At 42.3% G+C, this 27,865-nt stretch overlaps 2 gene segments (V, D, J or C); one reads left to right on the top strand and one right to left on the bottom strand.

Annotated features, from left to right (window-relative positions):
• Window positions 1–27,865, bottom strand: part of LOC113012022 (Ig kappa chain V region Mem5-like) — an 86,808-nt gene that overhangs the window by 41,435 nt on the left and 17,508 nt on the right.
• Window positions 123–27,849, top strand: LOC113012025 (Ig kappa chain V-III region MOPC 63-like). The segment is given in 4 exon segments: window positions 123–336; window positions 430–751; window positions 26,586–26,623; window positions 27,334–27,849. Coding segments are annotated over 4 exon segments (735 nt in total).

Genomic DNA, 27,865 nt, shown 5'->3' with positions numbered 1-27,865 from the left:
AGACTCCCACAGGTGTTAAAAATATGTAAATATGTTTCCAATTATTTTCGTCTATTCCATAAAATCTTTAATGGTGTTAGTTCAAACAATTTTTCTTTTGATTTTGTGCCACAAAGTTTCCTTCAGTGTGTTGAGAGCAGAGAAATGATTTCCATAGAGAGGAGGCTTTGCATCATCAGCTGATCCTCCAGAGAACTGAGAAGGTTTATAGTCCTGTGACTTCAACGCTGCAGGACTCACAGGACTCACATCTGTCAGTCAACACAGCAGAAAGCACAACCACCATGACTCTCATCACCATCCTCATCTGGACGCTGACCTGCTGCTGTTTTACAGGTTCATTCACTCAGCAACATTTCCAACATGATGTGCTGCTTTTTTCTCTCATTGATTTCTGCTGATAAATGAATGATTTGTTTTTGTCTGCAGGATGCAGCGGTCAGGTGACTGTGACTCAACCTCCAGTAGTGACATCTACTCCTGGAAACACTGTCACTCTGACCTGTAGGACCAATCCAAAAGTTTCTACTTGGACAGATGGAGATAGTAGAGTAGCTTGGTATCAGCAGAAATCTGGAGCAGCTCCAAAGTTGGTCATTTACTTGGGTACAAAACCCACAAGTGAATTTTCTTCTCGATTCTCTGGCCGAGGAGATGGAGTGGACGCAGCAATGACCATCAGTGGAGTTCATGCTGAAGATGCAGCAGTTTACTACTGTCAGAGTGCCCATGAAATAAACAGTGCTTGGGTGTTCACACAGTGATTTGTAGTCATACAAAAACCTCCATCAGTCAGACTGCAGAGACACTGAGCTGTTACAGCAGGAACTGACTGCAGCTGCTGAAGAGGAAGAAACACTGACACAGACCAGTGAACACACAGCTGATGAGCACTTAAAGACTTAAGCAAGCAATAATAATCATTATTTACTGTATTTCTGAAGTTTAATTTATTGAAAGATATTTTAAAGAATCTAAAGACACCACATAATTCATTTATGTTCCCATTTAATTACCACAAAACAAAACAGTTCTTACTCAAGTACACATTTCAGTTATTAAAACTGAAAATGAAAACATTCTACTTTTCCCTGCTATCAAATATCACCAGATACAAAAGATATGGCAATCTAAATGTCACCTTATTTTTTTTTCACTGACTGGTTTAAGATTCCCAATAAAATAAGAAAAAAGGGAAAAGAAAAAGAAAACTCCACAGCCTCAAACAGAGGCCTCGGGCATTTCTTTTTAATGTCTGTGAAAGATTTATAAGCAACACAATTATAACCATCAAAATTAGACTTAGTGAATCTGATAAATCTTTTCTGTGAGATTTCTAAAAATTAAAAAAAAAATACCAATAACAAATTAATTTTCTATGTTAGGAAATACAGTAAAAATCCGTGTAATAATTTGGATGATCTAATAATATTTGATCTGTTTCAAAGCATAATGTTAGTGCTTTCAATTAAAAATTATTTCTTATGAAGATGCAACAAAAACTCAAGTATCACTGATCTTATGTAGGGTGTGAACAGTCTGATGTTATAAGAGTTTTCTGTGATTTTGGTTTTTAACAGGTTCATCAGGTCACTAATGTAACAAAGCTGAATAATTATTTCACTTTGCATTTCACACACAAATTTTCTCTCGTGCAAACACGATATTGGTTTGACTGTATGGGTTTTGTTTTGAATGATTGCCAGTTTTACCAGTTTAAGAAAAGTTCATCTTTAATCATCAGTGATATACAGGCTGTAGATACTGGAGAGTGTTTTGCTGACTGTAACCTCACTAAGTACAAATTACAGATTTAGGTTGAATGATTGTGTTACATGAATTTTGTCTGAATTTTGAAATAGGGATTTTAAAAATTCTTACACCAAGTTATGTTCTGTTCACATTTCCTGACAAAGGTGGCTGTTTAAATATAATAATGATAATAGTAATAATAATATTAAAGGTCATGTTACGTTTACAATGTAACATGATCTGTAAAATTGCTGATCATGCTAAAAGCATGTCCAACATGTTCCAGCAGTTCCACCATGACTCCCATCACCATCCTCATTCACACTCTGACTTACAACTGTTTAATAGATCAGAAATACTTTAAACACAGAAAATAATTTCATCACCAAAAACCCAGATTAGCGCTCATATAAATTCATAAATTTGCAGGCACTATGTTAGTCTTGCAGATATACGCATATTTTTGGCGTTAAATAAAGACATAGTGCATTATCATTCATCACAATGTTCAGTCAAAATTTAATTTTACAAATTTGAGGCAAAAATGTAAGTGCATAAAATGAAATTGTATGCAGATACAAGTGCATCTATTTTCTTTTCCAATCCAGGGTGCTGTTGACAGAAAACACAATATTGCTTTTACTTTTTAAACTCGAGGAAATGTTTGCAGAATATGCCTGCATTTGTAGCTGTAAAAAATACTGCCATTGACGTCTATAGACGTCAATTGAAAAACTTAACTTCTGTGGCTCTTCAAAAATGAGTAAAAATGCTCAAAAACCCTGGCAGTGGGGAGTTACCTGATTTGTAAATGGCTGGCAGTGAATGAGTTAAGATTGAAGCATTAATTAATGGCAGGACTTCTTTGCGCAGTCTTGTAGGAATGGGGTCTAAAAGACACGTTGATGGTTTGAGGAAGCAGTTACTTAAGTTAACTCAGAAAGACCAACTGGAGAAAAAGACTCTATATGAATATTAATGGCACTGAAAGTTGCTGTAGATAATGTTACATCTGTGAGACGATTATGAGTATTTTTTCTCTAATGGTTCAAATTTTATTTGTGAAGAAGTTCATGAAGTCATTTCTAGTTAACATTAAAGGAACGGTTGAGTCAAAAGAGCTCTGATTTTTTGTCAGCCTGGCTACAGTGCTGAAGAGAAACCTTGGTGTAACCCATATCAACTACTCCCTGTCACATGACCCACGTCAGCTGATTTGAGGTCCCTCTTCTGATTGGCTCCTTCCATGTCGCGGCAACTCTGAAAACCGGCTGTGGAGGGATACTTCCGGGTTCGACTCCTGCTGTGGCTGTGAGCTTATGGCATTTAGAGCGGTATTGGAAAACAAAGCGTTTTCTCCCCTCAATTCATCTTTAAACTTTAAACTCAGCGGTCAGGTTTTTTTTCCCTCTTTGAATTGATCTTCTTCATATTGAAGTGGCGAGCCGGTAGGACCATTCTTTCTTTTCCCCCACTTAGCCGTCTTTGGATTACGGACATATTTCCCCCTTGTATGAAGCTGGACCCTAAGGAGGAATACCTTAAAAGTGAACTTTAAAAAGAAAAGGACCAAAAAAAGGACTCTTAGCAAAAGGACTCTTGCACAGAAAAATCACAGCACTGATTTATTATTTAATTGTGGACATTTACGTTGTGTGTTGTGTTAATTATTTTGTTCCATTTCCCCTTTCCCCTATTTATTCAATATATTTTTGGTACAAGACATTGCAGTTTTTGGTCTCATCATTCACACCATCTGGGCTCCATAAAGAACTATTTCTTCTGCGCGTCAGTCAGTAAATTCATCCATTGACATAAACTAGTCCTTAAATAACTTAGCGTTACACGTGGCGAGCCAGCCAGGAGCCTGATGGGTGAATGAGTGGGGTTTTTTTGTGTTATTTGATGTAATTTGATATTCAGTATTTTCTGTGGTTTTGATAAGGTCCGCGACAAGAAAAAATGAAGTTTATTCAGGAAAGTGGGGTCAATGTTGCACATTCTGTCATTGTTTCTGGTGCCACGAACACTGAGAAAGATGAGGAAATTCTTGATTATTTGAAACAATACGGTCGTATAAAAACGGTTATTTTCGTGGATGACGCAATTAGTATTTTTTACAAAAACCTGATCGTTGAATATTGTGATAGTTCTGCGTTAACTGCTCTTAATACGGTTTTCCCATATACTCATCAGTCAAAGAATCACTCGGCTTTGACTTTTTGTGTGAGATCGCTTGCCGCAGAATGCACAGCCACAGGAGGAGTCAGGACCCCTGCAGATTACCTCGGCGAGCTCAAGCAACTTGCACGCTGCAGTGGCAGGGATTTTCCAGATATTCTGCGGGAAATGATGGGACAAATTAGTGAGCATCTGGAAGGAATCGAACAAGACAGTGACTTAGAGGGAGCCTCAGTCCAAATTGTGGAGCCTGCATCATCTCTGCCTGGCCAGCAGGGGTCGTTGTCTGGACACTCCGCAATCCCTGAGACAGCTACCAGCAATCCCTCACCTGACCAACAAGGGTCACTGCCACATCCACAAAGATTTTCACTGTCACAGACTGAAATGAACCCCCCAGAAATACAAAAAGTAGTGGTGGAGCATGTTGTAAAAACAGACACCGTACCTGCATTCAGACTTTGTCCTTTCTCTGGGAAGATCCCCAAACCAGCCAACGAAACAGATTATGAGACCTGGAGATCTCACATTGAACTGCTGTTAGCAGATCCAAATTTGGCACCTCTACAGATCACTCGGCGCATCCTTGAAAGTTTGCTACCTCCAGCAGCAGATGTTGTGAAAGGGCTGGGCTCAAACACAATTCCATCCATCTATTTACAGTTTTTCTCGATTGCTTAAACACTATAACCAGGCCTCTAAACTAAAATTTCAAAACCGTAACGCTACTGTTCAAAAAGCTCACCCATTTCCCTGAACTATAAACACTATTCCCTGCTTTGACACATGACTCAAATTTGGTGAACTGTTACTGCAAAACTCTACACACAAATCCCTACATTTTACAGTGCTTACACCATGTAGTCATTTAGAAAGCACTAGCATGCAATAATGTTAACTTAAGTCAGCATAGCTTGAGCTCAATTAGCACACAATTAACCAGGTGGAAACACTAGGAGTCAAAATTTAGCACACACCAATCAGAACCTGCGATAGATAGATAAAAGGGCCAAAGTCAGCTCATTCAGGTTTGAAACAATGGATCCAAAGAGATGCAAAGGAAGAGGACGTGGTGGAGAAAGAGGACGTGGTGAAGGAGGTGGAGAACGACGGCGACAAGGAAGGGGAAGAGCAAGGGCAAGAAGACAGTCAGTCTCGGATGAAATTCGAGCCACTTTAGTTCACCATGTCCTTGTCCATGGGATGACTATGAGGGAGGCTGGGCAACGAGTACAACCAAATTTGAGTCGCTTCACTGTTGCCTCCATCATCAGAACCTTCAGGGAGGAAAACAGGTAGGTGTACTTGCAGTAAGACTGCTTTGTACAGTAATGTTTAAGTTACTGAACTTATGTGTCTTGAGTTTCAGTATGTTTCCATTATTTGCCTGTAAAATGAATGTGTGACAGTTACAGTAATGAGTGCTTCTATTTTTGTAGGACACAGAGACGACCACCTGGTGGAGGCAGGTTAAGGCTTTTGTCGGAGGAGCAAGAGAGGGAACTTGTAAACATGGTAATTGCAAATAATGTAATCCGCCTGCAAGAGATTCAAAGGAGAGTGATTGAGGATGATCATCTTTTTCGAGGCATAAATGCCATCAGCCTCTCCACAATTGACCGAAAGAATCAATTCCGGATGAAACAGGCATACCGAGTCCCTTTCAAACGAAACTCTGACAGAGTGAAAAACCAACGTGTGGAATATGTTCAGGTATGAGTTTTGATACTGTATAAAGTATTGTGTACCATCACAGCATGGCAGTTTATGCTGCCATTTCAGCACTCTTGAACTGTGGTTCAGGGTACCGATTGACTCTACTGTGTTATGTGTTTTGCAGAGAATCTTTGAGATTGAAGGACGGCCTGTTCCCCATGAAATAATCTTTGTGGATGAGGCAGGTTTTAACCTGACCAAAAGAAGGAAAAGGGGGAGGAACATAATTGGCCATCGGGCTATTGTAAATGTCCCTGGTCAGCGTGGGGGGAATGTCACTATGTGCGCAGCCATCAGCCAACGAGGGGTACTCCACCGCCATGGGGTACTAGGACCCTATAACACTATGCTTCTCCTTGCTTTTCTTGATGGTTTAAGACAACATATGTTCCAGCTGGACTACAGGGAACCAGCACAGCCAGAGCAGCCTCACTACGTTGTTGTGTGGGATAACGTCAGCTTCCATCGCGCTGCTCTGGTTCATGACTGGTTTACCAATAACCCAAGGTTTTCTAATATCTTTCTGCCTGCATACTCTCCCTTTCTAAACCCGATAGAGGAGTTATTTTCGGCATGGCGGTGGAAAGTGTATGACCGAGAACCTTATGTCCGTGTTCACCTCCTTCAGGCCATGGAAGAGGCCTGCCTAGACATATCAGTAGATGCATGCCAGGGGTGGATCAGGCATGCAAGAGGATTTTACCCCCGCTGCCTGGCTGGGGCCAATATAGCCTGTGATGTGGATGAGATTCTCTGGCCTGACCCAGACCAAAGACAAGATGCTGAGGTGGGATAATGTTTCTGGTGTGTGTTGTACTGTATAGTACATGAATGACAATGTGCCACTGTACATACATTGGTTGCGTCTTTTGTGTTTATCATGTGACAAGGGTTTTGAAGGGGAGAACCATAAGCAACCTATTTGTTTTGGAACTATTGTTTTGAATTAATTGTACCAGTGTGCAAAACTCTGTTGTAGTGTGTGTGTTTTTGAGGGCTTGTGTTTGATGTCTGAGGGCAAAGTTTGGTTTTTCAGCAGGAGTGAATAGTTTTGGGTGTAGAGCTTCATTTTGACCTGGAAATAGGATGTTTGGGAAATTGAGTGAGATGTTATGGATTTGTGTTTACTGTTGTGAGGATATGAGGCGTAGTTTCAAGAAATGTGTTTTAGCAATCGAGAAAAACTGTAAAAGTGTTGGATTCTGCTTTTGCTTTAGTACAAGATGGTGAAGAGTTGTTTGCTCAATTCCTGAATACGTTACAGGACCCGGGTGAGAAACCCTCTGCTTTTTTGCAACGTTTACAACTCACATTGAACACTGTGATGAAAAGAGGTGGTATCTTGTCTTCAGACTTCAACAAACATTTACTCAAGCAGTTTTGTCGAGGATGCTGGGATAGCGATATCCTAAACAAACTACAGTTGGAGAACTTGAGGAGCGATCCCCCATATTTTGCAGAGCTCCTCCTACTGCTTCGAACTGAGGAGGGTAGACAGCTGGCCAAGGAGAATCTCATGAAGAAGCACCTAACTGCATCCAAGCCTCGTGCCGCTGTTCATTCACAGAGCACATGTGCTTGTAGCCATTCAGACACCAAGGCTATTAATGAGCTGAAGCAACAGATGCAGAAACTGCAGAGTCAAATGGCTGCTCTTCTCTCACAGAAATCTCAATTCTCCAAGCCAGCACCACCTCAACTCAGATCAGCACAACCAAGACCCTGCAGCAGTGCAACCAGTTCCCGGCCTAGAGCAGGCTACTGCTTTAAATGTGGAGAGGATGGGCACATGTCAGCAGGATGCGCCAACCCTCCGAACCCGACACTGGTTCTGAAAAAGAAGAAACAACTTGAAAAAAGACAGCAGGCTTGGGACAGCAATCACAAATCGTCAAACTAGAGGCAGTCTCTGTGGAGGGACAGACGGAGGCTGCAGTCGACCCATGTCCCAGTTACAAGCAGGATGGACATTCCATCACATTGCCTAAAGGACTCATTGGAACCAGAAGCACAGCACAGGTCACTATTGGAGGAACTGTATTCAACTGCCTGTTAGACACTGGGTCTCAGGTAACCACCATCTCTCACTCCTTCCACCATGATTATCTTTCTGACCATGAAATACAACCTCTGAAAAATCTCCTGGAGATAGAAGGAGCAAATGGCCAAGCTGTTCCATACCTTGGTTATGTGGAGCTGAACGTCACTTTCCCTCCCGACTTCTTGGGTTCCACCACAGCTGTTGACACACTTGCCCTGGTAGTTCCTGATGTCCAATCAGCTCAACAGCCGTCAATACTGATTGGTACGAACACTCTGGACTTGGCATATGAGAAAGCATTCTCAGACCAACAACCCTCCATTCCAGCGCCACATGGATACAGAGCGGTGCTGAAAATCCTTGAGCAACGATACAGACTGGCCAACAGTAACCATCACGGAATCATCAAGCTGCACACTGACGGACCACAGACCATCCCAGCTGGAAAAACTGTTGCCTTGGAGGGGTTAATTTGCGGACGCTGCCTTCAGGCCGAGAAGGCTGTGTTGGTGGAACATCCAACTTCGTCACCTCTGCCAGGTGGCTTAATGGTCCCGTCTTGTGTCATGGATTTCCCTTCTCACCAGCCATACCACTTACCTGTGGTAATCTGCAACCAGTCTGATCATGATGTAACCCTCCCAGCCAAAGCCATCATTGCGGAGATCAGTGCCATTCAGTCTATTCAGTGTCAGGAAAGGAGTCATGACAGTATGCCTCCTAACCCTGTGACCTCTGGGTTAAACTTCAACTTTGGTAACTCCCCCTTAACACCGGAATGGAAGAGTCGTATTACTGAGAAGTTAAACGCCCTCCATGATGTCTTTGCAAAACACGACCTTGACTTTGGGAAAACCAACAAAGTGAAACATCAGATCAAGCTCTCTGACCCTACTCCCTTCAAACAGCGCCCAAGACCAATCCATCCTCAAGATCTGGATGCGGTGCGCCAACACCTGAAGGAGCTGGTTGACTCTGGGGTCATCAGAGAGTCAGAGTCACCTTTTGCATCACCCATTGTCGTGGTGCGAAAGAAGAATGGGAGTGTGCGGCTCTGCATTGATTACCGGAAACTAAATCTGCAGACCATCAAAAATGCATATGCATTGCCAAAGTTGGAGGATACTTTTACAGCTCTCTCTGGATCAGAATGGTTTTCAGTCCTTGACCTTAAATCTGGTTATTATCAGATTGAAATGGAGGAGGAAGACAAGAGCAAAACAGCATTTGTATGTCCACTTGGATTCTATGAGTTCAACAGAATGCCCCAGGGAGTCACAAACGCACCCAGTACCTTCCAACGACTAATGGAAAAGTGCATGGGAGAAATGAACTTGAAAGAAGTCTTGGTCTTCATTGACGACTTGATTATTTTTGCACCAACGCTTGAAGAGCATGAGAGGAGACTACTGAAAGTCCTTCACCGTTTGAAGGAATTTGGACTCAAGCTCTCAGTTGAAAAGTGCATGTTTTTCCAGAAATCCGTTAAATACCTGGGGCATGTTGTGTCAAAGGATGGTGTGCAGACAGATCCAGATAAAATCGAGACACTTAAGTCCTGGCCGATTCCAAAGAATCTTAAAGAACTTCGCTCTTTCCTGGGTTTCGCAGGATATTACCGTAGGTTCATCCAAGGCTACTCTAACATCGTTAAACCTTTGCATGACCTTACTGCTGGATATCCTCCATCACAGCGGAAACTCAGAGCCACCTTCAAGCGAGAGCAATATTTGGATCCTAAGGAACCACTTGCCAGTCGCTGGACTCCTGCATGTCAACAAGCCTTTGACACAATTATTAAAAAACTCACGACAGCACCAGTACTTGCTTTCGCCGATCCCCAGAAGCCTTACCTTCTCCATACAGATGCTAGTTCTACTGGGCTAGGAGCTATTCTGTACCAGGAGCAACAAGGACAAAACCAGGTGATTGCTTATGCGAGTCGGGGTCTGTCGAGGTGTGAGTCCAAATATCCAGCTCACAAACTGGAATTTCTGGCTCTCAAGTGGGCTGTTACGGAGAAGTTTCATGACTATCTCTACGGCACCAACTTCACTGTCATTACTGACAGCAACCCACTCACCTATCTACTTACCTCTGCTAAATTAGATGCCACCAGTTACCGTTGGCTCTCTGCTCTTTCTACATTTTCATTCAAAATCATGTACAGATCTGGTAGGCAAAATCCAGATGCTGATGCTCTCTCTCGCAGGCCACATGGAGAACTCTCCAATGACCAGATGTCCCAAAAGGAGAGGGAGAGAATTCTCCGATTTGCCCAACATCATCTGGATCAGTCTTCCTCAATTTCCATCGATCAACACACAGTCAAGGCCCTTTGTGACCGGCAGCTCGTTTATAGTATGGCTGAAAAGATGTCCACCACCGCACTCATCCAGTCACTAACTGCCCATGCCGACAGTTTGCCTGACAGCTTCGTCAACGACACTCAGTTTGCACCTCCTGTTGTTCCTCAGCTGACGAATGCTGAAATCGCTGAGAGACAGAGGGAAGACCAGACCCTGAGGCATGTCATATTGCTGCTAGAGACTGGGGAAAGCCCACCTCCCGTCTTGCGGGATGAACTCCCAGAACTGCCCCTTCTACTCCGAGACCAACATCGCCTGGAGCTCCAAAACGCCATTCTCGTGAGGAGGAGGCAAGTTGGGGACCAGCTCTATCACCAGTTAGTGTTACCTCAGAAATTTCGGGCTGAAGTACTGTCAGAACTGCATGACCAGATGGGTCATTTGGGCATCGAACGTACTCTTGACCTCGTACGTCGAAGATTCTACTGGCCAAAAATGGCCAATGATGTGTGGAATAAAGTGAAGACATGTGAGAGATGCACCAAACGAAAAGCCTTACCTGAAAGAGCGGCACCCCTGGTGAACATTCGAAGTTATCGACCTCTGGAACTGGTTTGCATGGACTTTTTATCACTGGAACCCGACAGGAGCAGAACCAAAGACATCCTGGTAATAACAGATCACTTTACCAAGTACGCTGTCGCTGTCCCCACTCCAAACCAAAAAGCAAAGACTGTCGCCAAATGTCTCTGGGACAGTTTTCTGGTTCATTATGGTATCCCAGAAAAGCTCCATAGTGATCAAGGACCAGACTTTGAGTCACGCACAATAAAAGAACTCTGCAAAATGGCTGGAATTCACAAAATAAGAACTACACCATACCATCCACGAGGAAATCCAGTCGAGCGCTTTAACAGAACACTCCTGAATATGCTCGGAACACTCACCACAGAAGAGAAAACTCACTGGAAAGATTTTGTTAAGCCCTTGGTCCACGCATACAACTGCACCCGGAGTGATGTTACTGGCTACTCACCCTATGAGCTCATGTTTGGTCGACAACCTCGCCTCCCGATTGACCTGGTCTTTGGACTGCCTGTGGACGGCAATCAACTGACTCATTCGCAATATGTCCAGAACCTGAAGTCAAATCTAGAAAAGAGCTACAAAATTGCCAATGGCAATGCGGAGAAGCTCATGGAAAGAAACAAGAGCCGTTTCGACCAACATATCACCCCCTCTGAACTGGACGTTGGTGACAGGGTGCTGGTACGTAATGTGAAACTCCGAGGCAAACACAAAATCGCAGACAAATGGGAACCAGACATCTATGTGGTGGTAAAAAGAGCAGAAAATCTTCCAGTGTACACTGTCCGACCGGAGAACAAATCCAAACCGATTCGTACTCTACACAGAGATCTCCTATTACCATGTGGATTTTTGCCGCATTCCACTCGAACCAACCGAACAACTGTAAAACCAACCAGGAAGCAGTCATTCAACCCTTCTGATGAGGACTGTGCACAACCTCAGTCAGACGATGAGGATGAAATGATACCGCATCAATGGTATGATCCTGTATCAGAGCCTCTGCAATTCACCACTGTCCACAATCTGCCAGAACCGTCATCCGCCGTTCCAGCCACTGAACCTTTACCATCTGATACACCAGTCTGTGAACCTGCTACGCTCCCTTTGCCTCCTCTTGAGCCAGCAGAGAGCGAAACCCCTGACTCAGAAACCCCTGTCAAGGAGGAAGCTCCTGATACTGTGGAATCAGAGGACAGTCTGTCCTCTGCTGAACCTACCAATGTTGAATTGCAGACTGAGTCCAGTATGTCCTCTGCTGCTGATCTACCATCTAACTCTGACACCTCCAGCTCTGAACTAGAACCTCTGAGAACATCAACTCGGACCAGGAAACCTCCGGACCGGTTACAATACTCTACGCTTGGTCAGCCCATCTTGAAGAGTATTCAGGCACTAGTCCATGGCTTAACCACTGCCTTTACTCATGCACTGGAGGATGAAGAGGACCATCTGCTTACTGCCACTGAACAACCTGTCATCCGGACCCAACCACCATGTACAGGGACGTACATGAGATTGAGGGGGGAACCTGTAACCCATATCAACTACTCCCTGTCACATGACCCACGTCAGCTGATTTGAGGTCCCTCTTCTGATTGGCTCCTTCCATGTCGTGGCAACTCTGAAAACCGGCTGTGGAGGGATACTTCCGGGTTCGACTCCTGCTGTGGCTGTGAGCTTATGGCATTTAGAGCGGTATTGGAAAACAAAGCGTTTTCTCCCCTCAATTCATCTTTAAACTTTAAACTCAGCGGTCAGGTTTTTTTTCCCTCTTTGAATTGATCTTCTTCATATTGAAGTGGCGAGCCGGTAGGACCATTCTTTCTTTTCCCCCACTTAGCCGTCTTTGGATTACGGACATATTTCCCCCTTGTATGAAGCTGGACCCTAAGGAGGAATACCTTAAAAGTGAACTTTAAAAAGAAAAGGACCAAAAAAAGGACTCTTAGCAAAAGGACTCTTGCACAGAAAAATCACAGCACTGATTTATTATTTAATTGTGGACATTTACGTTGTGTGTTGTGTTAATTATTTTGTTCCATTTCCCCTTTCCCCTATTTATTCAATATATTTTTGGTACAAGACATTGCAGTTTTTGGTCTCATCATTCACACCATCTGGGCTCCATAAAGAACTATTTCTTCTGCGCGTCAGTCAGTAAATTCATCCATTGACATAAACTAGTCCTTAAATAACTTAGCGTTACACTGGGTTGTTCTTATTTTCTTTAATCAGTGATGAATAGAAAGATGTTCTAGCTTTACAGAGGGCTTTCTTATAATGCAGCAAACTAAAGCTAAAAGATGATCTTCTAACTTTGTTTTATGCCATTTTGTCTCCAGCTTATAAGTTATCTGCTTTAAGGTGCGTGTTTGAGAGTTATACCACAGAGTCAAGTACTTTTGATTTGAGGATCTCTTTTTCTCATGAGCTACAGTAACCAGAGTCATACTTAGTGAGGAGGCAAAATTATTAACAAGATGATCGACCTCTGTTGGAGCAGTGTTCAGGTAGCTGCCCTGCTCTATGTTGGTACAGGGCATTGAAAATGATAAAAGGGAGTGAATATTTCAGAATTCCCCAAAAGAAGTGTAGATGAGTATTTAGTGCTTGGTGAGGTTACTGTCAGCTCTGTGTTCACTGGTCTGTGTCAGAGTTTCTTCCTCTTCAGCAGCTGCAGTCAGTTTCTGCTGTAACAGCTCAGTTTCTCTGCAGTCTGACTGAGGGAGGTTTTTGTACGAGTACAAATCACTGTGTGAACACATAAGCACTGTTTATTTCATGGGCACTCTGACAGTAGTAAACTGCTGCATCTTCAGTCTGAACTCCACTGATGGTCATAGAGAAGTCAGAGCTGCTTCCACTGCCACTAAATCGAGTTGGTGTTCCTGACTGAAGCTTTTTTGCATATCTTATCAGGAGCTTTGGAGTCTGTCCAGATTTCTGTTGATACCAGTACATAGCATCATCACCATCATGAAATCTGTAAACAGCTTGGCTGGTCCTACAGGTCAGAGTGACAGTATTTCCAGGAGTAAATGTCACTACTGGAGGTTGAGTCACAGTCACCTGACCGCTGCTTCCTGCAGACAAAAACAAATCATTCATTTATCAGCAGAAATCAATGAGAGAAAAAGCAGCACATCATGTTGGAAATGTTGCTGAGTGAATGAACCTGTAAAACAGCAGCAGGTCAGCGTCCAGATGAGGATGGTGATGAGAGTCATGGTGGTTGTGCTTTCTGCTGTGTTGACTGACAGATGTGAGTCCTGCAGTGTTGAAGTCACAGGACTATAAACCTTCTCAGTTCTCTGGAGGATCAGCTGACGATGCAAAGCCTCCTCTCTATGGAAATCATTTCTCTGCTCTCAACACACTGAAAGAAACTTTGTGGCACAAAATCAAAACAAAAATTGTTTTGAAATTATACCTTTAATTTTATGGAATAGAGAAAAATATATAGGAAACAAATTTACATATTTTTAACACCTGGATTAAAATGGCACTCTGGTTTGTATACTTACTTTATATATAAATACTATAAATACAGAATATATAATAGGGATAAATCAGATTACCAGTGGATTGCACATTTGAGTGAGTCTATTGCACAGTGATTATTGCACAGTCGAATATAAGAAAAAAATATTGCAAATATTGCACAGTGAAAAAAAGCACTACAGCTCAGTTGTTCCCACCCTCCTTTGTCCTGCTGTTTCTCCACCCTCTCTCCTCCAATGAGGAGTTAAACAGTTTGATGGCGTGTGGGACAAAGGAGTTTTTAAGTCTGTTGGTTCTTGACTTTGGGAGAAGCAACCTGTCGCTGAATAGGCTCTTCTGATTATTTAGGACCGTGTGCAGAGAATGCCCAGCATTGTCCATAATGTCCAACAGTTTCTTTAGTGTCCTTTTTTGTCACTGTCACCAGAGTGTCCAGCTTCATGCCGGCCACAGAGCCAGCCTTCCTGATTAGTTTTTCCAGCCTGGACGAGTCCTTCTTTGCTGTGCTGCTCCCCCAGCACACCACAGCATAACACCACCACAGAAGGACAAAAATTTCTGATACTGAAACTATAAAAAACTATTTTGCATCCAGGGTGCATGACAGATATTCAAATTAATGCATGGGTCAGTGAGCATACACCTGCACCAATGGAGTCCGAGTGGAAATTGTGCATTGCAGCAGTAGTAAACTGCTGTATCTTCAGCCTGAACTCCGCTGAGTTCAGGCTGAACTCCACTGATGGTCATAGAGAAGTCAGAGCTGCTTCCACTGCCACTAAATTGAGATGGTGTTCCTGACTGAAGTGTTTTTGCATATTTTATCAGGACCTTTGGAGTCTTTCCAGATTTCTGTTGATACCAGTATATCTGCTCTTCACCACTAGACCGCCTTAGAACAGCTTTGCTGGCCTTACAGGTCAAAGTGACAGTGGATCCATATATGTGAATGTGAATTCTCTTTGTTAACAATAAATTTAGGCTCTTAACCTGCTAATTTTTGCCATGTAAGCTGGTTCATTCAGAAGGATCAGAGGTTAGAACTTTTTTAACAGAGAGCAGAACCAGACGTCCTATATAAGGGTTGTGGGTCTCGCAGATTGACATTTGGCACCCAATATGGTCGGACACTAAACCCAGGAACCTGAAAGTTGACATCTGGATCCACACCCGTTACCCGATGTGTTTTGAGAAAAACTGTGTCTGGACCCTGAAGATTTGTAATCAAATAACTATTATCTTATTTACTTTTTTACCAGCTTTCACTTTAACTCTTTTTTTCTTGCCCTACTCTCCTTCCTCTCCCTCCTGCCACTCTCAAATGACTTATATTAAAAACAGTCATGTACTTGAAAACACAATAATTACGGTGATACAAATGAAAAGTAAATGCAACTATGAATTTGTTCCAGTTCATTTAGATTCATTGTGTTTGTGCTTGATCTCGTTGTGTTCTGCGGGCCAGTTAATCTTATCACAGTCTCTTCACCAACACTCTGCCCCTGCAGCCTTCACACTGAAAATTTAGAGGAACTCTAAGTTACTGTGTAAACACTCCAACACCATGAAAGTCCAGACAGTAATACTCAGCATCTTCAGCCTGAATACCACTGATGGTTCAAGTGTATTGTGAACAGTGTTGGGTAAGTTACTTTAAAAAAGTAATTAATTACTATTACTAATTACTTAATCAATATTGTATTTAAAGTACTTATCTAATTACTGTGTCTGAAAAGTAACTTAATTACTCAATAAGTAATTTAACTAAATACTTATTAAAATCCCCATAAACCTTGAGTGGACAAACAATAGAAATTAAACTCTTTAAATAATAAATAATTTAAAAAAAAAACGAGTCAACATGAAATAGTTTAGCCTTTTTGCTTCCTGAATCATCTTTATTACATTCTATAAAAAAAACATTCTTTAATAATTACATTTTTTAGTAAGGAATGTAACTTTCTTTAGCTAAGAAACACAATTCCAGAATAACAAATATATTTTTCTGCAACATATCTGAATAACAAAACAGCTTAACTTAAGAAATGTTATACATGACATATTTCACACAGTAAACATTAAAATTTTTACATTTTCAAAGCAATGAGCAACATATTCATACATAATGTATGTAATCATGTCATGTGATTCAACAAAGTGAAGTTAACTCTGAACTTTGGTTAACAAACAGAATTCCTCTGAAACTTCCTCAAACCAATGAGCACCATATTTCCTGCATGCTGTATGCACTCATGTTTTCCAAAACATTTTTTGTACTACTTAGCTGTGTTGTTTTTGAAAAAGTTGTTGTATCTCATTAATGTAAGTCTCTCAAAGTGTTCACTTGACAGTCTGTTCCTTCTGGGTGCAAGCACAAGATTGCCGAGGCTAAAAAGCCTTTCGACTGGTGCGCTTGATGGTGTGGCTGTGTTGTACCTCAGTGAAATGGCCTTAATCCTGGGAAACTGGCTAAGAACACCCAGCTCAGACCCAGCAGATTTCAAATATTCCATCACCTCTGTTTCAGCAGAGTAGGTACAGTCGTCCTCCTCAAATGAAAAAAAGTCATCAGTGGAGTTAGCAGGGTTCTTGTGATCTTGAGCAGGTTGTTGGTCTTCAAGAGACAACCCACGGCACTCTATAGTAAGCATTGCCCTAACCATGTCTTTTTTCTCTTCTTCTCTGATCCAGCGTAACTTAAATTTAGGCAAAGTGACTGCAGCCAGGAGAGCTTCTTTATTGTCCATCATTGAGGAAAAGCGCACCTTGATCGCCTATGAGAAAAAAATACATCAGACACTTCACATAAGAGCATGATAAATAAAACAAAAATTTATTTTAGGGTAAGGCTATATATAGATTACCTTAACAATGATATCAGGGAGGGATGCTGTCAGCTTAAGCTCGTCCTGTAGTGCCAGCGTCCTGGACACTAGAATCTCCAGAGTTGGAAGAAGGATTCCAAAATAGCAGTTCTCTTCTCCTTGCAATATGTCTAGTGCAACAGTGAGTGGCTTCAGCACGATACAATACTCCTTTAGGAACAGATACTCCCGATCAGTGAAGCATTTGACTCCAAACTGAGTGTAGACAGTATTTAATTCAGCAAGGGGAATGTCAGTGATCCTGGACAGAGCGTCGTGAAATGAATTCCATCGTGTTGAAACAGGTACTGTGAGTTTTTTCTTGAAAAAATTATCTACCAACTCTGAAGCAACAGAAGAACAGTTTGCTTTTGTCCACATTGCAGAACACTTTGAAGTTGCACTTCTGTAGATGAATTTTGCCTCATTTGCTTGAAGCCATTTCTCAACATCATGAAAAATTAAGTTCAGTGTGTGTGATGCACACCTTAAGTGTGGAGGGAGAGAAAACTGTCCTTCAGATTCTGTGGAGAGGGTCTGCTCAACATCAGTAAATGTCACCTCTTCATCTTCTTCCGATTCCTCATCAGAGTCTGATTTTTGGAACATTCTAAAAGCTTTGATAAAATTGGACCCGTTGTCTGTCACTTTAGAGTTCAGTCCATAAGCCGAATGTACTTGCTCGATTTCATTGCCGATGACATCATATGTGTGTCTCCCTCGAACTCTTTTACATGCTAGCGCTGCATGTCCTCGTACAAAAGTAGAAGGATCAATCCAGTGTGCCGTCATTCCGAGAAAACTTTTGTTATGGCTGGTCCAAATGTCAGCAGTCGTGGAAATATATTCCAAACTCTCGAATGTCTCTTTTAGCTCCATTTACATGTCAGCATAACACTTATCTAAGTAAGTAGAAAACGTTTTTCGATCATGCAGTGCTGCTTTTTTGCCACACACAGGTATTTTGTTTAATATGCACCTAAAAGACGGAGACTCTACAGTACGCAGCGGTAGCATCTCTTCCACAACGTAGCCTGCAATAATTTTCTTAAGTTCACCTTCAGACACTTTCTGTGTTGCTGAAGTGAAATCAAGTTTTGTCTGCTTAGCAGGAGTTGCCGCGGTGTTATCCTCTTCCCTCCCTGAAGGACCTGTACAGCACTCGCTGTCTCAAGAGGGCACGCAGCATCCTACGGGACTGCACACACCCAGGACACCGGGTGTTTAAGCTGCTGTTGTCTGGCAGGAGGTTCAGGCTGCTGAGGTCCCGAACAAATAGACTCAAGGACAGCTTTTACAACAGGGCAATAGCCCTGATCAATGTAAATAGCTGACCTGACTGGATACCTCCCTGGACTTTTTAGGGGGAGGTAACAATGTTTAAAACGATAACAATAATATTTATATTTATAACAAGGTGCAATAATAATTAATGTGCAATAATAACAGTGTGCAATACACATACACTTATTCTTCTTTTTTATACTAAGTTAATATACTGTGTTGTGTTGTTTGTTACGTTGTGATGTGTCATATCGTGTCGTGTTGTGTTATATGTAGTGCCGACGTAGGACAGTTTTTCCAATTTCATTGTACTACTGTACTATGTATGACTGTGCAATGACAATAAAGAGTTATCTTATCTATCTTATCTTATCTTATCCATGGATGATGAAGATGGCTCACTCAGAAGGCTTTATCTCTGCTGCCGTGTGCTTCAGCAGATTACTCGTGCTATTGACAGCGGCCGATAAGTTTTTTCTCCCCAGGACATAGCTTACATATTACCGTAATGTTCTTGTCTGCTTGTTTTAGAAAAGTGAAGTGACGGGAATATTTCCATTTCATAAAACAGGCCCTCACTGTTGTGTTTACATACACTGCTAAGATGGTGAAGGGTTGCTGTACAAGGGGGACTGAATATGAACATATACTCAGTTACCAGTAGGGGGCTCTGTGACTAAGAATGATGGAAGGAGAGAAGAAGTAAAGTGTACGTAGAGATGTAAAATGGCGAACTACTGCTGAATATATATACGTTCCATTACAAACCAAGCCGTCTCCGTTCTTCTGTCGAAACACCACAAATTGGCGACGAGGATGAGTGCATCAGTTCCGAGTCCACCATCTTTTCTTCCACATGTGGGTGAGCCGCCGATTCCATTTACTACATGGCGGAAAATATTCGACAATTACATGCTAGTAATTTTATTTTTTATTCCTATTTATTCTATTTATCCCCTTTGTATATTTTATTTATATTTGTCTCTGTATTTATATATATGTGTGTGTGTGTGTGTGTGTGTGTGTGTGTGTGTGTGTGTGTACATATATATATATATATAACAGTTCTGTAACTGTAACTTTGGTCGTTGCTGTGCTTTTTTTGGAAGTCGAATTTCCCAGAGGAACCCACCCGAGGGATTAATAAAGTTCTATCTTATCTTATCTTAATCAATGCCACGGGAGACGCATGGCCGGATGCTAGGAAACGCGCTGTTTTGCTACACTGCTTGGGCCCGGAGGGACAGCGGTTATTCTACACGTTACCGGAGCAAGGTGATACATATGCTGACACCATGAGCGCACTGGAGAAGCACTTTGTGCCGAAAGTGAATGTCGTGGCGTGCCGTCATACATTCAGACAGCGTATTCAACGAGCGGATGAGACTGTTTCTCAGTATGTGGTGGCTCTGAGAGCGTTAGCTTCATCTTGTAACTTTGGACAAATGGAAAGTGAAATGATAAGAGATCAGTTGATCTCCAATGCTCATCTCAGCGTTGTGAAAGACAAACTGTTGCTGGAGGATGACCTCACACTGGATAAGGCTCTAACTATTGCAGGCCAGGTGGAAGCAGCAGTCAAAAACGCTACTCTACTCTCCACACCCGGCTCGTGTCCGACCGCGCCTGTTCAGACAGTCGACGCGGCAAATTCCCACTCTCACCAGAGGAGAGGACCTCGCCCTGCTAAAGGCTGCACTCCAGACCAACGCAAACGGGGAGGTTCAAAGCAGCAGCAGCGGAAGTGCTTCAGGTGTGGTTCTCACAAGCACTTAGCTAATGATAAAAACTGCCCAGCTGCTTCTTCAAAATGCAATAACTGCGGGAAAAAGGGACATTTTGCCAAGGTATGTAAGTCGTCAGTCAGTGAAGTGAGAGAAGTAGTGGTTCCAGAATTGGCAGTACTGTGCGTGCAAGATGCTAAAAGGATGGCAGCTATTCAAGATAAGCTTACCTGCACTGTCGACATTGAAACTGTACAAGGTGGCTCTAAGACAGTAGAGCTGATAGTAGACACTGGAGCTTCTGTGTCTATTCTGCCAGAAACTATCTACAGACAGTATTTTGCAGACTGTTCACTGGTGCGACCTAAAGTCAAACTAGTTACTTATGCTAAAGATGAGTTGGCTGTGATGGGTGGTCTGCCTGCATCAGTTGCGCTGCATGCACAGAATGAAAAAGTTCCTGCTTCCTTCTACATTGTCAAAGCTGGTTCCCCGCTATTAGGCCTCGACCTCATTAGAGCACTGAACGTCTGCATCGTCGGAGGCAAAGTGGACCGCATTCAGGATGAAACTGCAGATGAGCCGGATTCGTCTAACCAGAAGTCTGCTGTGTACAATGTTGATCCTGTTCCACCAGCTCAACTTGGATGTGTTAAAGGGTTCATCCATAAAGTACAGGTAAACAACAATGTGCAGCCTGTACGCCAAAAGCTGAGACGCCTGCCATTAAGTGTACGTACAGAGGTGTCAGCAGAACTCTCTCGCTTACTCAAAGCTGGCATAATTGGAAGGATCGATGCAGCTGAGTGGGTGAGTCCTTTGGTCGTGGCCAGAAAGTGCAAAAAGGAGTTGAGACTGTGTGTTGACCTTCGTGAACCCAATAAGAGCATCATTGCTGACTGCCATCCTCTTCCTCATATGGAGGATCTGTTTTCTGACTTGGCGGGTGCCACTCACTACAGCCAGATTGACCTCAGCTCAGCATACCACCAATTACCTTTGCATCCGGAGAGCCGCAAGCTGACTGCTTTCATCACTCATGAGAGACTGTTCCAGTTCACACGTGTCCCATTTGGCCTAGCATCAGCACCTTCGGCTTTCCAGAAAATGATGCAAACGGTCCTGAAAGATCTGCCTGGTGTTCGCAACTACTTGGATGACATCATCGTCTACGGGACATCAAAGGAGGTGCATGATTCACGCCTGCAAGCTGTTCTCCAACGTCTCAGGGATGTCGGCCTGCAGATTAACGCTGGGAAAAGTTCCTTCTGCCAGTCACACATTACATTCCTGGGCCATGTAATCTCAAAGGAAGGCCTACGTCCAAGCCAACATCACCTGACTGCTATTGCTGAGGCTCCTGCTCCAAAGGATATGGCTGCATTGCGCTCGTTCCTGGGTTTGTCATCCTGGTTCAGTAAATTTATTCCAGATTATGCTACACTGGTGGAGCCACTGCGACAGTTGCTGAAAACAGACATGAAAGTTGAACTCCAGTGGAACGAGGCAGCACATGAGAGCTTCAGTAACCTGAAAAAACTCCTTCTGGAAAGTCCCGCACTTGCCGTCTATGACCCTGACTTACCTGCTTTTGTCACCACAGACGCATCAGACTATGGGCTAGGCGCTGTGTTGACACAGTTACATCCAGATCAAGTGGAGCGGGTTGTGGCGTTCGCCTCCCGAACACTGTCTCCTGCTGAAAGAAAGTACTCCACCACAGAAAAGGAGGCGTTAGCCTGTGTCTGGGCGGTGGAAAGATGGCGTACATATGTATGGGGCCGCAGATTCACGCTTCGTACTGACCACCAAGCTCTTACTACCCTTCTCAGCACCAAAGGTATGAACAGAGCGGGCATGAGAATCGCACGATGGTCTGCAAGGTTGATGTGTTTTCAGTATGATGTGCAGTACCGTCCTGGTGTTCAGAATGTTATCGCAGACTGCCTCTCACGGGTTCCCCTGACGTACTCCCAACACTGACATTGATGCTGAAAAAGACCTTCTCTTGGAGATAGCTGAAGTTTCTCCTCTCTTGACAGCGACACTGTTGACGGATTTTAAAGCTGAATGTGAGGACTGCCCTGACCTTTCTCTGCTGCGACAGGTTATCCGCTCAGGCTGGCCCAAGGTGAAAAGGTCTCTCCCACCTGAGATACAGCCGTATTTCCTGGTGCGACATGAACTTGCTGTGGAGTCGCCGTTGGTTTTCCGGGGGACACGTCTGGTGGTCCCAAGGTCCCTGCGGGAAAAGGTGATATGCCTCGCACACGAAGGTCACCAGGGCATAGTTCGCACAAAGCAGCGGCTCAGAGAGCTTTACTGGTGGCCATGCATGGATACTCAAGTCCATGCGATTCTGTCGTCGTGTTCAGTCTGTCAATTGTGTGACAAAACGGCCAAAACTGCTCCTGCTCCCCTACAGCCGGTTCAGTTCCCAGATGGTCCCTTTCAGCATGTGGCCGTTGACATTGTTGGACCTTTTGACCGCGGGTCGCAGGACTGCAGGTTTGCCATCACACTGGTCGATTACTTCAGCAAATGGCCAGAAGTAGCCTTTACTTCATCAGCTACTACAGACACTGTGATTAGGTTCTTGTCTTCAGTTTTTGCACGGGAGGGAAACCCTTGTGAGCTTACCACAGATAATGGACCACAATTCACTTCATCTGCCTTTGCTGATTTCCTGAAGGAAAGGGGCATTAAGCACATCAGAACAAGTGTGTATCACCCTCAAGCGAACGGGTGTGTTGAAAGATTCAACAGAGTACTGAAGGACTGTGTTCAGGCTGCACAGGTGTCCCAGAAGCTGTGGAAGCCCGCCGTGACAGAGATGCTACAGAATTACCGTGCTACAGCTCATGCAACAACTGGAGCAGCTCCGTTCCAGCTTCTCAGAGGGAGACCCATGAGAACAAAGCTAAATGTCCTGCCGTTTCCCAAAGACACAGGACAGTATGACCGATGCAGGGCCAGAGTCTCTCACCAGCAACGTAAGAGTAAACGCTACACTGATGCAAAGAGGGGGGCAAAACCTCCCCAGCTTGTGGTCGGTGACAGGGTGCGGATACGTAAACCTTTCCGAGTGGAGAAGGGAGAGAGACAGTTCACTGATCCACTGTCAGTGCAGCAACAGACTGGACTGAGCACCTTCATCTTGAGTGATGGAAAGAGATGGAATGCAGCCCGTCTCTCACTCTGCCGCGCAGAGAATGCTGAGCCGTTGCAGGCTGATGACGGGGTTGAAAATAACACAAGAGAAACTCCTAAAAGACCTTCTGTTCCTAACAGACCGAGACAGTTACCAGCTTGGACCAAGGATTATGTAATGAAATGAGTTTAGAAAAAAGTGGGAAAATAACACGCTTGAGCTGTTGGGTGCTAATGTTAAGTTCCATACTGCTAGTTCTGAGGTCCAAGTATAATAGAGGATTGATTTACTGTGATTTATTTGTGAGTTTTGTGACTTAAGGTTGTTAAGTTACTACAGTAACCTTAAATGTAAAAGTATTCATTATAAAGGACGATTTAGGCACCATAACAAGATTGGTATGTTAAGATCACGGGTATAGTTCAAACACCCAGTAATGTTATAAGTGAAATAGGTATTGAAATGCTGTCTGGTTGCAAAGTTTACTACTGATAATGTTCTGTGCAAATAGTAATGTTGCCATGCTAAGTAAGTAATACTGAGGTAGTAGAATTCTGTGAGAATGAGGAGAGATGTTGTGTTTACATACACTGCTAAGATGGTGAAGGGTTGCTGTACAAGGGGGACTGAATATGAACATATACTCAGTTACCAGTAGGGGGCTCTGTGACTAAGAATGATGGAAGGAGAGAAGTAAAGTGTATGTAGAGATGTAAAATGGCGAACTACTGCTGAATATATATACGTTCCATTACAAACCAAGCCGTCTCCGTTCTTCTGTCGAAACACCACACTCACTTCAGCCGAGTCCGACATCTTCCACTGTAGAATACGACTATGCGGCAAACTGGCGCAAAATGACGTACAGCTGCACTACAGCGATGTTAAAGCGGCAGAGTTTATTTTTACCTTTAGAAGATAAATTATTGAAATTAAATAATGATTTTCAGCGAGTTTAGTTATTTAACAATGTAACGCAAGTACATTGTAAGTAACTGTATTTAAAATACCTAAAAATGAACAGTAATTAGTTACTCTACTTTTTCAGTGGAAAAGTAATTTAAATGCAGTAACACGTTACTTAGTAACGCGTTACACCCAACACTGATTGTGAACCAGATCTACTACCAGTGAATTAAGAAAAAGATCCTGAGAAGTAACACTAACGTGTTTCACATCACCAAACACTGAGATGAACAGAATCAGATTATTGGGATTTTCTTACCTGGATGATTGATATTGCATCAAGATATAACCCAGCTATATTAAAAATGCATTTTTTAAATGGTGATTTCGTTTAAAAGTTATCCAAACTGACATGGTCCTCTGTAAAAGAGTAATTTCACCCTAAACCTAACAACTGGTTGTGTCACCCTTGGCAGCAATCAAGTGTTTGCGATATCTGGCAATGTGTCTTTCTGTGGAGGAATTTCTACCAACTCTTCTTTGCAGTTTGTTTTAATTAAGCTTCACTGCAGGGTTTTCAAGCATGGATGACTGGTTTAAGGTCATAGCAAAGCATCTTAACTGGATTTAAGTCCAGATTTTGACTTGGCCACTGCAAAAATATTCTTTTTAAAATTTTTCTTAACTGTTCAGAGGTGGACTTGCTGGAGTGTTTAGGATCATTGTCCTGTTGCATAATCTGAATGCTCTTGAGCTGTTGGGCACAGACTAATGGCTGGGCATTCTTCTTCAGGATTTTCTTGCAGAGAGCAGAAATCATCAACTATGGCATTTAATCCAGATCCTGAAGCAGCAAACCAGCTGCAAGTAGACCATCACACTACCATCATTGTATTTGACTACTGGTATGGTGCTTTTGATAAAATGCTGTTTTAGTTTTACTGCCTTGCAAACTGGCTAAAAGTTCAACTTTTGTCTCATTGGTGAACTGAATATTTTCCCAAAAGCTTTAAAAGGGTATCAAAAGATATTTTTTGGTAAAGATGGGATCTTTTTGGCAGAAAATATCTTTTCATCATCATCAAGAAGCTTAATATGAACATAAATGTAAACATTTATGATTCATCTGTTTATAGAAACAGCAAAACTCTTGATGTAAATACAGTCAAGTAATGTGATGTAACAGAAAATGACTTGATTACAGCAGACCATTTTAAAATCCTTTTTTCAAAATGCCACAATAGACATGTAATGTCTCAATTTAATTCTTTGTTTAGTGCTTGGTGAGGTTACTGTCAGCTCTGTGGTCTGTGTCAGAGTTTCTTCCTCTTCAGCAGCTGTACTCAGTTCCTGCTATAACAGCTCAGTTTCTCTGCAGTCTGACTGAGGGAGGTTTTTGTACGACTACAAATCACTGTGTGAACACATTAGCACTGTTTATCACATGGATACTCATGCAGTAATAAACTGCTGCATCTTCACCCTGAACTCCACTGATGGTCATAGAAAAGTCAGAGCTGCTTCCACTGCCACTAAATCGAGTTGGTGTTCCTGACTGAATTTTGTTCCCCTGTTTTATTAGAAGCTTTGGAGTCTGTTCAGATTTATGTTGATACCAGGACATACACTGTTCACCACCACAGGTAGCAACAGCTTGGCTGGTCCTACAGGTCAGAGTGACAGTGGATCCAGGAGTAGATGTCAGTACTGGAGGTTGAGTCACAGTCACCTGACCGCTGCATCCTGCAGACAGAAACAAATCATTCATTTATCAGCAGAAATCAATGAGAGAAAAAGCAGCACATCATGGTTGAAATGTTGCTGAGTGAATGAACCTGTAAAACAGCAGCAGGTCAGCGTCCAGATGAGGATGGTGATGAGAGTCATGGTGGTTGTGCTTTCTGCTGTGTTGACTGACAGATGTGAGTCCTGCAGTGTTGAACTCACAGGACTATAAACCTTCTCAGTTCTCTGGAGGATCAGCTGATGATGCAAAGCCTCCTCTCTATGGAAATCATTTCTCTGCTCTCAACACACTGAGGGCAATGTGGGCACAGAATCAGAAGAAAATTGCTTTGAACTAATACCATTAATGATTTTATGGAATAGAGAAAATATATTGGAAACATATTTATGCATTTTTAACACCTGGATTAAAATGGGAGTCTGGTTTGTATACTTACTTCTGATGTTGGTATTAACGAATACAATATACCTGTAAAATTGTCTTTATTATATTGTCATAGTTTTGGAATTCATATTTCTTGAACTGTTTCTCTTTGCTGTTTTAAACACTTTTGTGCACATGTGGTTTTTTTAAATAAATATGTGTAATGTTAAAATTAAGTTTTATCTTTCAGTTCTTAATACTAAAAATACAATTATGATAATCATGACTTAAAATCATTAAATACTTTTAAGTCACTTTAGTGAAATCATCTTCTGTATTTAATCAGGTGTGCTGTGATGTTTTACATGAAAAAAAGGTTCATTTTCAGTGGTTAGAGGTTTGTTCAGAGTGCAGGAGGTTTTTGTACGGCCACTTAATCAGTTTGTATCACTGTGGTACACATTTGGTGGAGGAACCAAACTCATCGTTGACTGTAAGTACCAGAAATGTTTAATTTTTGCAACTATGAGCATTTACAAAACATTTTATAAAATTTTTAAAAGATATTTGATTAAGTTTGGTAATTGTTGTTGATCATTTTCATTATTTGTGAAACAAAGTTGATCTCACAGTCTGCAAAATAACTTCCCAAAGATCAGAACTCATTCAGATTTACAAATATCAGAATTTATGTTAAGAAAAAAAAAACACAAAAAACCAAAAAATCTTTTGCTCCTTTTTCATTTTAGGGTTCTCTGAAAAGTTAATTAATATCCTTTTAGTATTTTCCAGTTAAAATATTTCAGGTTTGGTTATTTTCACGCTGTAATTGTCAAATATGTTCATCTATTTCTTTATTGTTTTTATTTTGAAAATAACTTTTTTCAAACATTAATTTATGGAATCCCCCCAAAATAAAAAGTGTCAGTAAACACAGACCAGCTTTGAGTTCATGGATGATTGATTGTACTTGTAGTTTAAAAGGAAGTGAAAGAAGCAGATGACAAAGTTTAAACTGTACATGAGTGTTTCAACTCTGTGAGTGTAACATTAAAAATTATCACATAGATGAGTTATTGACTGTAAAACATTACAGAAATAATAATATTCAGCAATCAACAATGATTAAAAACCATGTAGGTATTTCTTTCCTGCTTTGATTCTCATGTCTTTGGTTGTTCTTCTCCCCACTCTCTCCTCCAGTGGGTGTGTTGAGGCCCACCCTCACTGTCCTCCCTCCCTCCAAAGAGGAAGACAAACAGAGTAGTGCCACTGTGGTGTGTTTGGCCACCGGGGGCTTCCCCTCAAACTGGAAGCTGGGCTGGAAGGTGGGGGGCACCAGCACATCCTCAGGGGTTTCAACCAGCCTGGAGGTCCTGGGGACAGACGGCCACTACAGCTGGAGCAGCACCCTGAGCCTCTCTGCAGACCAGTGGAAGAAGGCGGGCTCAGTGAGCTGTGAGGCCAGTCTGAGTGGACAGTGCCCTGTCACTCAAACCCTGGACCCTGACCACTGCTTAGAGTAGAACTTCAGCAACACTTCCTGTTTGCATATGATGTGTTTGATGAAGCTACATGTTTCGTTTGTTCTAATTTTCATGACTCTCTATTGTCTATTGTGCATGCAGATGTCATCTGTTTATTCATATTGTGTTTTCAAACCATGCTATAAAAAGCAAGTCTGCACCACAAAATAAAACCCCAGTTTATGAAAAATCACTAATGTTTTATCCTT

This window comes from Astatotilapia calliptera, chromosome 19, assembly GCF_900246225.1.
Source record: "Astatotilapia calliptera chromosome 19, fAstCal1.2, whole genome shotgun sequence".
Lineage (NCBI taxonomy): Eukaryota > Metazoa > Chordata > Actinopteri > Cichliformes > Cichlidae > Astatotilapia > Astatotilapia calliptera.
This window is presented reverse-complemented; position numbering and strand designations above follow the sequence as displayed.